General features: G+C 46.4%; 1 protein-coding gene across 5 annotated transcripts in view; it reads left to right on the top strand.

Annotated features, from left to right (window-relative positions):
- ABCC5 (ATP binding cassette subfamily C member 5) overlaps nucleotides 1–14,930 on the top strand; it is a 97,299-nt gene that overhangs the window by 80,556 nt on the left and 1,813 nt on the right. For all 5 annotated transcript variants that reach the window (XM_031009247.3, XM_031009248.3, XM_055381984.2 and 2 more), the window contains 3 exons: nucleotides 7,712–7,790; nucleotides 9,095–9,208; nucleotides 10,813–10,977. In XM_031009247.3, coding sequence (XP_030865107.3) covers nucleotides 7,712–7,790; nucleotides 9,095–9,208; nucleotides 10,813–10,977 — 358 coding nt within the window. The remainder of the gene's footprint in view (nucleotides 1–7,711; nucleotides 7,791–9,094; nucleotides 9,209–10,812; nucleotides 10,978–14,930) is intronic.

Here is a 14,930-nt window from a genome sequence, read left to right as displayed (position 1 = left end):
AGAAATTTATTTCTCTCAGTTCTGGAGGCTGGGAAGGCTGGGGATGGGTGTCTGCTGAGGGCCCTCTTCCTGGTTTGCAGATGGTTGTCTTGTTCTGTCCTCATGTGGCCTTTCCTCGCTGTGTGCCTGTGGTGTGTGCCCGCGGAAAGGAGAGCTCTTGTGTCTCCTCTTCTTGAGGCCCCACCCTCATGATCTCATCTAAACCTAATCCCCTTCTTACAGCCCCACCTCCAAATACCATCACATTGGGGTCAGTATTTCAACAGTTTAATTCTAGGGGTACACAAACCTGTAGTCCATAGCAGTAAATCCGCAGAATTCTCACCTGTGTTTGTGTAGCGTCAACACCCTAGAGTATGTTTATTTTGGTGTTTCTGTAATTGAATCTGGACAGCATGCACTGTATCTGTGGTTGATAATAAACCATTCTGTTTGGGTATTGAGGTAATAAGGTCAGACAAGCAATATCAGAAGAAAATTAGAATTTATTGGTCAGGCGTGGTGGCTCACACCTGTAATGCCAGCACTTTGGGAGGGCTAGGTGGGCGGATCACCTGAGGTCAGGAGTTCGAGACCAGCCTGGCCAACATGGCGAAACTCTGTCTCTACTAAATTAGCCAGGTGTGGTGGCCCATGCTTGTGGTCCCAGCTACTCCAGAGGCTGAGGCAAGAGAATCACTTGAACCTGGGAGGCGGAGGTGGCAGTGAGCTGAGATCGTCCCACTGCACTCCAGCCTCGGTGACAGAGCGAGACTCTGTCTCAAAAGAAAATTACAATTTATTGAAGATGAAAGCCTAAAAATAGGCCGAGTGCGGTGGCTCACACCTGTAATCCCAGCACTTTGGGAGGCTGAGGCAGGCGGATCACGAGGTCAGGAGTACCAGACCAGCCTGGCCAATATGCTGAAATCCCGTCTCTACTAAAAAATACAAAAATTAGCCAGTCGTGGTGGCACACACCTGTAGTCCCAGCTACACGGGAGGCTGAGGCAGGAGAATTGCTGGAACCTGGGAGGCGGAGGTTACAGTGAGCCGAGATCATGCCACTGCACTCTAGCCTGGACGACAGAGCGAGACTCCATCTCAAAAAAAGAAGCCATTGCTTGGCCAGGCGTGGTGGCTCATGCCTGTAATCCCAGCACTTTGGGAGGCCGAGGAGGGCGGATCACCTGAGGTCAGGAGTTTGAGACCAGCCTGACCAACATGGAGAAACCGCTTTCTACTAAAAATACAAAATTAGCCAGGCATGGTGTTGCATGCCTGTAATCCCAGCTACTTGGGAGGCTGAGACAGGAGAATCACTTGAACCCGGGGGGCGGAGGTTGTGGTGAGCCAAGATCGTGCCATTGCCCTCCAGCCTGGGTAACAAGAGTGAAACTCCATCTCTAAATAAATAAATAAGGAAAATGTTGCCAAATTGGCTCTTCCCATAAATCTCCCTATTTTTAGATGCCACAGGAACACCTTGAAAAAAAAAATTGGCCTTACAATATTTGGCTTTGGCCATAGAACTATTTTTTTAAATCATCATTTGGAAGAGAATTAAGAAATAAAGCATATTAAACTTGAGATTTCTTTTGAAACTGCTGCCACCAAGAAGCCTCAGTTTTAATTTAGCAACTTTATAGCATTTCATTTGGGTTTGTGAAATGGGGGCTTCTAGAGTTAGTGGTTAACAATTGACCATGAGGCCAGGCGCAGTGGCTCATGCCTATAATCCCAGCACTTTGGGAGGCCGAGACGGAAGGATCACTTGAGCTCAGGAGTTCGAGACCACCCTGGGCAACATCGTGAGACGTCGTCTCTGCTTTTTTAAATTATATAAAATGTTAAAAGAAAAAGAATTGACCATGGGCGCGTGCAGCTGGTGTGGGTAGAACATCGTGCACCTGTAGCTTTAGTGGAATTGGAAGCATTTGTCTCCAGAGAAAGAAATGTTGACTGCTTTGTGGCTAGCTCAGTAGTTGGTACACTGCTGTCCTGGGTTTGTAGCTACTGAGCTTAGAGTGCAGCTTAGGAAGTCAGCTGTGCAAAGTGAGAAAATCATTTCAGTTAAATTTTTGCCAGCTCTAATTTTGGCTTTTTAGTCTGTAGTAGACACTGAGGAAGAATTAAATGCTGGACTTGTCTTTTATCCCCTAAGGTTTCCTTTTATCCTCTCAGGTTTGTTACGGATCCCAGAGAATGTTCAGCTCTTGGTATTCTTTTGTTTTTGAGACAGAGTCTCGCTCTGTCGCCCAGGCTAGAGTTTCAGCTCACTGCAACCTCTGCCTCCTGGGTTCAAGTGATTTGCGTGCCTCAGCCTCCTGAGTCGCTGGGACCGCAGGCACGCACGGGCCACCATGCCCAGCTAATTTTTGTATTTTTAGTAGAGACGGGGTTTCACCATGTTGGCCGGGCTGGTCTCGAACTCCTGACCTCAGGTGATCTGCCCACCTCAGCCTCCCAAAGTGCTGGGATTACAGGTGTGAGCCACCGCGCCCAGCCAGTATTCTTTTGCTTTAGTTAGAAGATAGAAAGCCTATGATGAGTTTCCCAAGGCAAAGGTAGGATAAATAAGCTGTTTCCTCAGCTGCCTCCTAGAGACTCTGAATCTGGAAACCGTGCCTCCACCACCATTAGCCAGTATTGAGGGTGGGTACCTCTTCTTGAGATACCTGTAAACAATTAAAGCTTGAAAGGAATTCTTAGAGGAAAAGCAAGGTAAAACCAAAATCAAACCAATAAAACTCAGAAAGTCACAAGATAAAAATTGTTGAGTTGTTCTGTGTACAAATATAATCTAATCTAAATCATAGGCCAGATAATTTGGGACCACACCCCTTCCTTAGATTAGCCAGAATGTCGATCCATTCTAGTACCTGCATCCTGGCCCTCCTTTATCTGCCTGTGTGGGCTTGAGCTCTCCAGCCTGTGTTTCTGCAGCTCCCTATTGTTTTGCCCTCATGATTGCCTCCAAGAAGAGAGGCCCCTTTTCATCCAGGCCTTAAAACACTTTTGCTGGCCTCCGTCTCATGGCCCTAGCTTTCCCCACCTTCTCCCAGAGCTCCCTGTGCTTCCTGGACCCAGGAAACCCAGCCCTGGCCTCTGTCCTATCCCCCGCAGCTGGAGTGTTTTTCATCCTGAGGACTGTCTGGAGCCTGGCTAGGCTGACAGTGAGCTGTCCCCAGCTGTCACTCTGGTATGTCTCTTGAGTCTTGGTCCCCTGTGAGTGATGGGTACCTTGTCTACCTGGAGCACTTCTGCCTGGTGCCCATTCATTAGCAAGAAACAGTGTTCTCATTTCTTCTTCTTCAGGTGCCTTCTCCTTTTGATCTGCTCATTAAATTTTTTTTTTTTTTTTGAGACAGAGTCTCGCTTTGTCACCTGGGTTGGAGTGCAGTGACATGATCTCTGCTCACTGCAGCCTCCACCTCCCAGGTTCAAGCAGTTCTCCTGCCTCAGCTTCCCCAGTAGCTGGGATTACAGGCACCCACCACCACGCCCAGCTAATTTCTGTATTTTTAGTAGAGATGGGGTTTCACATAGTTGGCCAGGCTGGTAGTCTTGAACTCCTGACCTCAGGTGATCTGCCCACCTCGGCCTTCCAAAGTGCTGGGATTACAGCCATAAGCCACCAAGCCCCACCTGTCATAACCATCTTAATTGTATTTAACAAATGCTCAAAACTTCATGAGACTGACACCATTGTTATGCATATTTTATTTTACCAAATAGTGAGGTTTCACTATATTGCCCAGGCTAGTCTTAAACTCCTGAGCTCAAGAGATTCTCCCACCTCTGTCTCCCAAAGTGCTGGGATTATAGGCGTGAGATGCCGCCCTTGGCCATTATTCCTGTTTTGTATAGATGATGAAACTGAAATCCAGAGAGTGAGAGTAATTTGCCCAAAGACACACAGCTAAAAGTGGCAGAGCTAGGATTTGAACCCAGGCTGGCCGGCTGGCTCTACTCATTACACTCACTGCGTTGCCTCCTGAAGCGTGTGTCACGACCCCACTGTTAACCACGACCTTGATATTCCATCTCTCCAAAAAAGAGTTAGACGTGCCTCTTTGTGGATCTTGACCTTTAGTTACATTTCTTTTCCCAGCATCTTCAAAGTCTCATCTGCCTTCCTCAGCTCAAAAACGAAAAAAGAAAGTCACACAATCTATGCCGTTCTCTCTAGTATTTTTCATTTCCTCTACTTTTTCCTCTTAACTTTTTTCACCTAATCTGACTCTTAACAACTAAAAGCCAAAATCAGTCCATATTTCTGCATACCTCAAAATAAGATTTCCTTTTGCTTCCTGACAGAAGAAGGTATGTGAGTCCCAAAATCTCCTGCTCTGAAAACCAAGGCTACTATGAAGCACCGAGCACAGATGACAGGGCAGCATGGTTTACTGCAGTGTTTTCTGCTATACCGAGGGTGAATTGCTGTGTCGTCTCACACTTTGGGAGATATTCTTGGCTTCATTTAGCAGTGGTCAATGTTGACTATTGCTAAAAATAAAATATGAAGAACCAAAGATGAAAATGTACCTTTGGCAAGATCAGGACTCCAGGGGTTCTGATTGTTAAAAATAATTGCCCTCATGTTCAGACACTTTTCTATCCAATCACTTAACTGAATCCTTTTGATTAAGTGGATGCATAACTTTGCTTTCATTTCTGTCTGTGGTCAGACCCAGGACCGTCTGGCTTCTCTAATGAGGGGAGATATTTTTCCATTCCTGATTGAGCTCCCTGTTGAGGTTGGTCTGGTCTGCCTTACTGTGTACCACCTACGAGTGTATGCAAATATTCATTTTCTATCTGGAACCCATTGTTTAGTGGTCTGAAGCTCCTTCAGCTGGTGTGATGGACCTGGGTGAATTGAATGTTAAGCCTGGGCTGGGCACAGTGGCTCACGCCTGTAATCCCAACACTTTGGGAAGCCAAGGCGGATGGATCACCTGAGACCTGGAGTTCAAGACCAGCCTGGCCAACATGGCAAAACCCTGTCTCTACCAAAAAATACAAAAGTTAGCCAGGTGTGGTGGCGCACACCTGTAGTCCCAGCTACTTGGGAGGCTGAGGCACGAGAATTGCTTGAACCTGGGGGGCGGGGCAGGGGTTGCAGTGAGCTGAGATCATGCCACTGCACTCCAGCCTGGGTGACAGAGCAAGATTCTGTCTCAAAAAAAAAAAAAAAAAAAAAATGTTAAGCCTGTTGTCGTATTTGCCCATAGAAAATCTGATAGGGCCGGCTACTCAGTGGGCAGGAGACCGCACTTTTGTGTACAGCAGTTCTCGCTTCTCCATGGTTTCACTTTCTGCAGTTTCAGTTACCCATGATCAACCAGGGTCCAAAAATATTACATACTATATTTTGCAAGAGACATACCACAGTCAAATAATGTTCATTACAGCATATTGTTATAATTGCTTGATTTCATTATTGTTAATCTCTTACTGTGCCTAATTTATAAATTAAACTTTATCATAGGTATGTATATATAGGGAAAAAAAAACATAGCATTTATAGGGTTCAGTACTATTTGTGGTTTGAGGCATCCACCGGGGCTCCCTGGAGCATATCCTTGTGGATGAAGGGGGGCTCCATGCCTGCTCTTTGATCCAGAGGCATCTGATGGACTTACTTGCTGTATGTGTTTCCTGGGGCTGTCATAAACAGTTTAAGCCACAAACTGGATGGCTTCAAACAACAGAAATGTACTATCTCACAGTTCCGGGGGCTGGAAGTCTAAAAATCAAAGTGTCATTTGGGCCATGCTGCCACTGAACCCTATAGGGAAGGACCCTTCCTTGCCTCTTCCAGCTTCTGGTAGTTGTGGCCATCTTTGGCATTCCTTGGCTTTGGATGATCCCTCTGGCCTCTGCCTCCATTGTCACATGATGCCCTCCCAGTGTTTCTCTGCCTTCACGTGGCCATCTCTCATAAGGACCAGTCATATGGGATTAAGGGCCCACCCTTCTCTATTACTCTGGTATGACCTCATCTTAACTAATTACATCTGCAAATTACCCTATTTCCAAATAAGGTCACATTCTTAGGTACTTAGGTGTCTTTTGGGGAGACACAGGTCAACCCATTAAACTGTACCATATTAAACAACACTTCCTGGGCCAAGGGTAGTGAGAAGCGAGCAAGCGGGAAAAATGCCGTGCAAAGGGCAAGAGGCGCTGGAGAGCAGGGCGGGTCAGAATCTCCCAGGAGATCGAGAGATGCCCAAATAGCAGGAATGAGGCGGTGCCGGCCTGCTGTCCTCTCACTAGAGTTCTGTGATAATGACGTGATTGTATTTGCATGCCTGTAATTAGTAACCCCAGATATGGAGACAGGTGTGTGGCATAGAGTAAAAGTCCATGTTTCTCCCAGAGAGTTTCCTGTTTCCCACATGCCAGGCATAATTTTATGAGCAAAGCAAATATACTTTTCAGATTACTAGACCTCCAAATGTTATGTGTAGATCAAGACAAGCCGTCCAAAATTACTGTAACATCCCAGTTTTCCACCAAATACCTGTTCCACCACCAATTCTCCACCCTCATCCTCAGTGGCAAAGATAATTTTCTCCTGTCCTAAACATTTCTAGTCCTGGCTGGGCACAGTGGCTCATGCCTGTAATCCCAGCATTTTGGGAGGCCCAGGTAGGCTCATCACTTGAGCTTGAGCACTGGAATTTGAGACCAGCCTGGGCAACATGGCAAAACCCCATCTCTACAAAAAACACAAAAATTACGTGGCATGCGCCTGTTAAAAAAAAAAATTTCTAGTCTCGTTCTTTTGGTATCACCTCTGATTTCCTTGAGGTAGATACCGTTGGCACAGTAAGCAAAAATGGCCCCCAAACTGGTCTTCTGTGCCAGGAAAATTCCTTTTTCTTGACTTGTCCTTTATTCTTTCTCTCCTTCTTCCTCTTCCCTTCTACTGGATCAGTTTCTTTCCCTGGTCAGGCCAGCTGTCCTGGAGCCCCATACTCAATGACAGGGTTGTGAACCAGGTAGACCAAGAGAAAGAGGGTGCATTTTCAAGTTTGTACGTATGGAGAGATTTATATTTTATTTTATTTTATTTTATTTTAATTATTTTATTTTATTTTATTTTATTTATTGAGTTGGAGTCTCACTCTGTCGCCCAGGCTAGAGTGCAGTGGTGTGATCTCAGCTCACTGCAACCACTGCCTCCCGGGTTCAAGCAATTCTCCTGCCTCAGCTTTCTGAGTAGCTGGGATTACAGGTGCCCACCACCACGCCTGGCTAATTTTTGTATTTTTAGTAGAGACGGGGATTCACCATGTTGGCCAGGCTGGTCCTGAACTCCTGACCTCAAGTAATCCACCCGCCTCGGCCTCCCAAAGTGCTGGGATTACAGACATGAGCCATTGCACCCAGCTGAAAGATGTATTTTAACAAATACACGCACAGGAAAAAATCTAGAAGGATATTTGCCAATATTTGCATTTATAAATTGTTCTATAACTAGTATTATTTACATAGTAAAAATAGTAAAAGAATAAATCAAGTTTTATGGAGCTGAGGAGGTGGCCCAGTGTGCTGTCAGAGCTCCCATCTGTCTGGTTGTGGAATGAGCTGTCTGTGACCATCAGGGTTTGGAGTCTTCTCTCCCTGTGCATGTGTGTTAAACATCTTCCACAGACAGCCTTTGCCAATGGGTCGCTTCAGGGTGGGACCACTGAGAAATTCCTGTGTTTCTCCCTAGATCAAATTTGGACCCCTTCAACCAGTACACTGAAGACCAGATTTGGGATGCCCTGGAGAGGACACACATGAAAGAATGTGTAAGTGAAGAGCTTAGGGGAAGCCGTGCTGAGATGGTGAGGGTGGAAGCACGGCGGTGCCCTTGCCACGCCCCATCTGCTCTGGCCGTGCCTCCAGGATGCCTGTGGACGAAGGCTTTGTGGCAGGGCTCTCCAAGTCTTTCAGATACCTGGGAAAAGCTAATCCCTCTCAACCCCACTGCCCACACTGCCCACGGTCATATTGGCCTTGCACTATCCATTGATTGAAGATAGTAATGACAACTACTTAGAATTAAGTGATGCTTTTAATTTATTAGTCATAACAGTGTAACATACTTTGAAGCGTCCACATATACGCAAAAGATATATAACGTGGCCGGGCGCAGTGGCTCTCGCCTGTAATCCCAGCACTTTGGGAGGCCGAGGCAGGTGGATCACCTGAGGTCAGGAGTTCGAGACCAGCCTGACCAATATGATGAAACCCTGTCTCTACTAAAAATACAAAAATTAGCCGGGTGTGGTGGCATGCACCTGTAATCACAGCTACTCGGGAGGCTGAGATAGGAGAATCGCTTGAGCCCAGGAGACAGAGGTTGCAGTGAGCGAGAGCGCACCACTGCACTCCAGCCTGGGCAACAAGAGCGAAACTCTGTCTCAAAAAAAAAAAAAAAAAAGATACATAACATATTGAGTCTGCAGAAAGCACACAGTGTGCATATGGACCATGGACCACAGACATTTTGGGATAACTCAGTAGGCCCTCACAGGCGCTCACGAGCAGCTGCAGTCTACAGGTTGATACCACTGGCCTAGGGTGAGGCTTCTGTTATGCCTGGGTTGAGTCAGGATCCAGGATCCCCTGCCCTAATTCAACTATTAGTAGATGAGTTCTGTTTTTTCCTCTGCTCTATCGGGATTCTTCTCATTTGAAGAATAAGTTCTGCAGCTTACAAAAAATGTTCCACAGGCATGGGCCTACGGCTTTGGACTTCAGAAGGAGAGTACTTTTCCTTACTATACTATTTCCTATTGCAAGACCATATTTTCAGAACCAAAACTTAAGGCCCACTATGTGACTGGATTTTGGGGACATGAAAGCGTTGGAATTTCTGGGATGTTTTAATGGTATAAAGCTAACAGAATAGTCTATTGGAATCAGGGACTGCCTTGGAAGTGGGTCCTAGCACGCATGATCAGTACACCTGCACCTTCATTCCAGATGAGACAGGTTCTTGGCTAATAGTTCTTTCATTGGTTTCAGAATCATTTCTTTTTGTCCTTGGATTTTCAGGAAATTCAGCTTAGTTTCTTACCCCTCTGATCTCTAGTTTCTTTCTCCCTAGATTGCTCAGCTACCTCTGAAACTTGAATCTGAAGTGATGGAGAATGGGGATAACTTCTCAGTGGGGGAACGGCAGCTCTTGTGCATAGCTAGAGCCCTGCTCCGCCACTGTAAGGTAAGGCAGTTCGGGGTTGGCAGCAGCAGAGAATGGGAATGTTTTAGTGCAGCCTTTCCCTGACACACTGGGGTCCAAAGGTATTCCTGGCTCTGATCCCTGTTGGCACTTTCTAAGAGCATGACCAGAGAAAACTCTAACCCTGACACAATTTGGATATATTGGTTTTAGGGAGGGAGAACGGGGTTGCTTTGTTTTTACCTTCATCCAAGACCAACTTTTGTTTCTGGCCATTGAGTAGTTGTACGACTGCAAACCATAGACATAGAAGATTTTTTTTTTTTTTTTGAGATGGAGTCTTGCTCTGTCTCCAGGCTGGAGTGTAGTGGCCAAATCTCGGCTCACTGCAACCTCCACCTCCCGGGTTCAAGCTATTCTCCTGCCTCAGCCTCCCGAGTAGCTGGGATTACAGGCGCGCGCCACCATGCCCAGCTAATTTTTGCATTTTTAGTAGAGACGGGGTTTCACCATGTTGGCCAGGATAGTCTCGATCTCTTGACCTCGTGATCTGCCCACTTCGGCCTCCCAAAGTGCTGGGATTACAGGCGTGAGCCACCGTGTCTGGCCGACATAGATTTTAAAATTGCAAGAGACTTTAAGGTCATCCAATCCAGCCCCTTCATTTTATAAACAGGAAAAGAAATGTCCTTTTGTCCAGTATGTTACCAGCCATATTGGATTCAAGGGAAAAAAAGAATTAATTGTACATGCTCACTGTCACAGAGCATGTAGGAGCAAGTATTTGATTAGATCCGTGGTTTTGTTTTGTTTTGTTTTGTTTTTGAGACAGAGTCTCACTCTGTCACCCAGGCTGGAGTGCAGTGGTGTGATCTCAGCTCACTGCAACCTCCGCCTCCTGGATTCGCGCGATTCTCTTGCCTCCGCCTCCCGAGTAGCTGGGACTACAGGTGCGCGTCACCACGCCCGGCTAATTTTTGTATTTTTAGTAGAGACAGGGTTTCCCCATATTGGCCAGGATGATCTCGATCTCTTGACCTCGTGATCCGCCTGCCTCGGCCTCTCAAAGTGCTGGGATTACAGGCGTGAGCCACTGCGCTCGGCCTAGATCAGTATTTTACAAATATGCTGTTATGGAAATCAAGGCAAACATGGTTTTGAAATTGTATCACTTCTAAGCAAAAGGATGTTTTTACATATATGTGTGCTTTCTTAGAAAAAAAAAACAATAGGCCGGGCACGGTGGCTCAAGCCTATAATCCCAGCACTTTGGGAGGCCGAGGCAGGCGGATCGCAAGGTCAGGAGGTCGAGACCATCCTGGCTAACATGGTGAAACCCTGTCTCTACTAAAAATACAAAAAATTAGCTGGGCGTGGTGGCGGGCGCCTGTAGTCCCAGCTACTCAGGAGGCTGAGGCAGGAGAATGGCATGAACCCGGGAGGCGGAGCTTGCAGTGAGCCGAGATCACACCACTGCACTCCAGCCTGGGCGACAGAGCAAGACTCTGTCTCAAAAAATAAAAAAATAAAAAAAAACAATAGATGGTGTAAAACTTAAATAATGAAATGCATTTTAGTAAAATCTAGATTAACCAGAATGCTAAAGGAATTTAATCGAGTTTCTTTCTCCTCTGCTTCTCTGGCAGATTCTGATTTTAGATGAAGCCACGGCTGCCATGGACACAGAGACAGACTTATTGATTCAAGAGACCATCCGAGAAGCATTTGCAGACTGTACCATGCTGACCATCGCCCATCGCCTGCACACGGTTCTAGGCTCCGATAGGATTATGGTGCTGGCCCAGGGACAGGTACTGAGTCCTTCAGGAACTTTGGCTTGGCATGTCTGGGAGGAAACTGGCCCCTGGCAGGGATGGACTGATTGCCATCTTTGTAGGGTTCTGGGCATTCAGATAAGCACTTGCAGCAACACTATTTACTTGCTATTGGGAGGGATACAGCCTCCGAATCACAAGATTACTCAGGCACCTCTGATGGGGTTCTCATTTTACTTTACTAATTTGTCCTTTTGTTGCTTGTGAGTAGCGACACTGACTTAAGTCAGAGAGTACATGTACTTAGTGATTCATTCACATACACAATGATCACCCCCGGCATACGTAGGCCAGAGAGTATAGATACTTAGTGATTCATTCACATACACAGTTATCATCCCTGGTACATGTACTTAGTGATTCATTCACATACACAATGATCACCCCCGGCATACTTAGGCCAGAGAGTATAGATACTTGTGATTCATTCACATACACAATTATCATCCCTGGTACATGTACTTAGTGATTCATTCACATACACAATGATCACCCCTGGCATACTTAGGCCAGAGAGTATAGATACTTAGTGATTCATTCACATACACAGTGATCACCCCCCCGGAGGCCTATTGAGACCAGCCAGCACATGTTTGCTTTTTTGCAATCACGTAGCGGCACCAAACTTCTTACCCTGTTGTTTCAGGCGTTCCCACAGCCTGGCTCTAGCCTTGCCTTCTTCATTTTCCACTCTTCCCTTGCAGGTGCCGTTGGCTATAGACATCTTGCATTCTCCAAGCTTTTTATCTGTCTTTACTCAGATAGTTCCATCTACCTAAAAGGCCCTTTGCCCTTCTCTCTCCCATATCCACCTGCTCACAACCTGCCTGTCGCTGAAGAATGACATGGCCCAGATGCCAAAGCCTCCGTGAAACCCCCTGGCTGCCTCAGCCGCCCTAGACTGTATCTGTACCTCTCTTGTAGCTCTTCTGTCTCAGTTGATAGGAATTGTGCAATGCCCTGTCTCCCTAGAGAACTCCCTGAACGCTCTCTGAGGGCAGAGTCACCGCTCATTCATCTTTAGGGCCCCAGCAGTGCTTAGTACTACAGTTCTTTGTACAGGTGATGTTAAGTACATTTATGTTAGACAAATACCTCTTTTGCATGCCCCTAGGATACAAGGAAATTAATAATTTGGAGGGAATAGCAAGCCATTTATAATGGGTAACATGTCTTCTATTGTAGAAGCTCCCACAGTAACAGCTACTATAATAGCTACTTCTACTGAATGTTTACTGTGTGTCAGGCACTGTGCTTAGTGCTTTACATATAATCTCTCAACATACCATCAGTCATCACAACAACCTAGAGAGAGACATAGCCTGAATTCTGCTTTACAGATGAGGAGACAAAGTCTCAGGGAAAGTCCATAGGAAGTGGAGTAGGCCGGGCACGGTGGCTCATGCCTGTAATCCCAGCAGTTTGGGAGGCCGAGGCGGGCAGATTGCCTGAGCTCAGGCGTTCAAGAGTAGCCTGGGCAACATGGCGAAACCCCGTCTCTACCAAAAATACAAAAAATTAGCCAGGCGTGGTGGCACACACCTGTTATCCCAGCTACTAAGGAATTTGAGGTGGAAGGATCATTTAACCCTGGGAGGCAGCGGAGGTTGCAGTGAGCCGAGATAGCGCCACTGCACTCCAGCCTGGGTGACAGAGTGAGACCTCATCTCAAAAAAAAAAAAAAAAAAAAAAAAAAAAAGCAAACAGTAAAAATTGGTGGGATTTAAAAAAAAAAGGAAGCGGAGGAGATGGGACAGGACTCAGGCCAGCAACGCCACTGCCAGCACACTGTCTAAATTGTGGAGAAATATTGAGAAAAGTGTTAAATAGGGCAGGTTCAGCCTGGGCTTCAAAGCTGAATTGAGAGAACTTGGGGGCTAAGGATTTTTCTCCTCATCTTGAAATTATTTTCATGCTAGTGTTTTTTGTGACTATCTTTGTTTGCCTTAAACTAAGTGTTTACTGAGATTCTGTCATACATAAGATACGTCGAGCTACTACTTTGTAAGTAGGTGTTAAAATAGAGCCTAGTAAGGTATAATAGATGGGACCAAGAACATCTTCTGAGAAATTCTTTTTTTCTTTTTTTGAGCCAGAGTCTCGCTCTGTCGCCCAGGCTGGAGTACAGTGGTGCAATCTTGGCTCACTGCAACCTTCGCCTCCGGGGTTCAAGCGATTCTCCTGCCTCAGTCTCCTGAGCAGCTGGGAGTACAGGCATGTGCCACCATGCCTAGCTAATTTTTGTATTTTTAGTAGACACAGGGTTTCACCATGTTGGCCAGGCTGGTCTCGAACTTCTGACCTCAGATAATCCACCCACCTCAGCCTCCCAAAGTGCTGGGATTACAGGCACAAGCTACTGTGCCCAGCTGGAAATTTTTTCTTAAGGACACAAATTGAGACCCCTTTCTTTCGATGGGTAGCTTGATGTTTTGGAGTGGGGAGCCCATTCGCTCTTTATGAGGGACTCTATCCTTCTCTTCCCTTAATTTTTTTCTTGCTAATTAAAATTTCCTTGTAATTTTAGGAAAGCCTAAAAAAAAAAATCACGCACCAAAAAAGCATAAAGGCAAAAACAGGATGATAAGCCATTTACCCCCAGAGATGAGCATTGTAATACACTGACTTACCCCAGCTGTGTTTTTCTTGCATCTGCACACACAGACTCCAACAGATGGGATGCTCTCTGCCGCAGACACAAAATACCAGACTAAAAGGGGTTTGGAGGATGGGATTTTGTTATCCCACATGGGTTGGTTTTTGTGCAGCTCAGCAGTGTGGGGCTCTGTATCACTCTCAGCCAGTACTCACCTTCCCCTGCTGGTACAGGATGCCTGCTCAAGCACCCAACCAAAGGAAGGACACGTGTCCAAAGGAAGGACATGCTTATGTTCTCCTTGTGGCCTGTCCACTGAGCAGGACACCCTCTCCTAAAGCACTAAAGAGACTTCCTCTTACATCTCCTTAAACAAGGTTATGTTCCATGCCTTTGCCCTGTGGCGGGGGAGGCTGAGAAAGTTGAGTACATGCATTTCAGCCTCTGCCACAGGAGGTGGGTTCTGCCAGCATATCATTCAGGGTTCTGCTGCCACATGATTTTCCATGGCTACATAGAAGTCCATCATAGGAATGGCCACTTGACTAAGTCACTCCCTGACTTCCTTTTTTTTCCCCTGACAACTAGACATTCTGAGCTCTTCCATTTCCCTCTATAAGGTTAGATCAGCTTGCATAACAAAATGGCATTTGTCTGGTGTGCCCTTGGCTTGAGCTGCAACTTCTCTCCCCTGGAGTTTATTTATTTTATTTTGTTTATTTATTTATTTATTTTTTTGAGACGGAGTTTCATTCTTGTTGCCCAGGCTGGAGTGCAATAGCACAATCTCTGCTCACCACAACCTCTGCCTCTTGGGTTCAAGCGATTCTCCTGCCTCAGACTCCCCAGTAGCTGGGATTACAGGCATGCACCACCACACCCAGCTAATTTTTGTATCTTTACTAGAGACAGGGTTTCACCATGTTGGTCAGGCTGGTCTCGAACTCCTGACCTCAGGTGATCCGCCTGCCTCGACCTCCCAAAGTGCTGGGATTACAGGCATGAGCCACCACACCCAGCCTGTTGTTTTTTATTTATTTATTTATTTTGAGGCAGAGTCTCATTCTGTCGCCCAGCCTGTCATGCAGTGGTACAATCTCAGTTCACTGCAGCCTCCACCTCCTGGGTTCAAGCGATTCTCCTGCCTCAGCCTCCTAAGTCACTGGGATTGTAGGCACCCACCAACCATGCCCAGCTAATTTTTGTATATTTAGTAGAGACAGGGTTTCACCATGTTGGCCAGGCTGGTCTTGAACTCCTCACCTCAGGCAGTCTGCCCACCTCAGCCTCCCAAAGTGTTGAGATTACAGGCATGAGCCACCAGCCTCCTGCA

This window comes from Gorilla gorilla, chromosome 2 (assembly GCF_029281585.2).
Source record: "Gorilla gorilla gorilla isolate KB3781 chromosome 2, NHGRI_mGorGor1-v2.1_pri, whole genome shotgun sequence".
NCBI classification, from domain to species: Eukaryota; Metazoa; Chordata; class Mammalia; order Primates; family Hominidae; genus Gorilla; species Gorilla gorilla.
The sequence above is the reverse complement of the archived record's forward strand: the minus strand, read 5'-3'. Positions and strand labels throughout refer to the sequence as shown.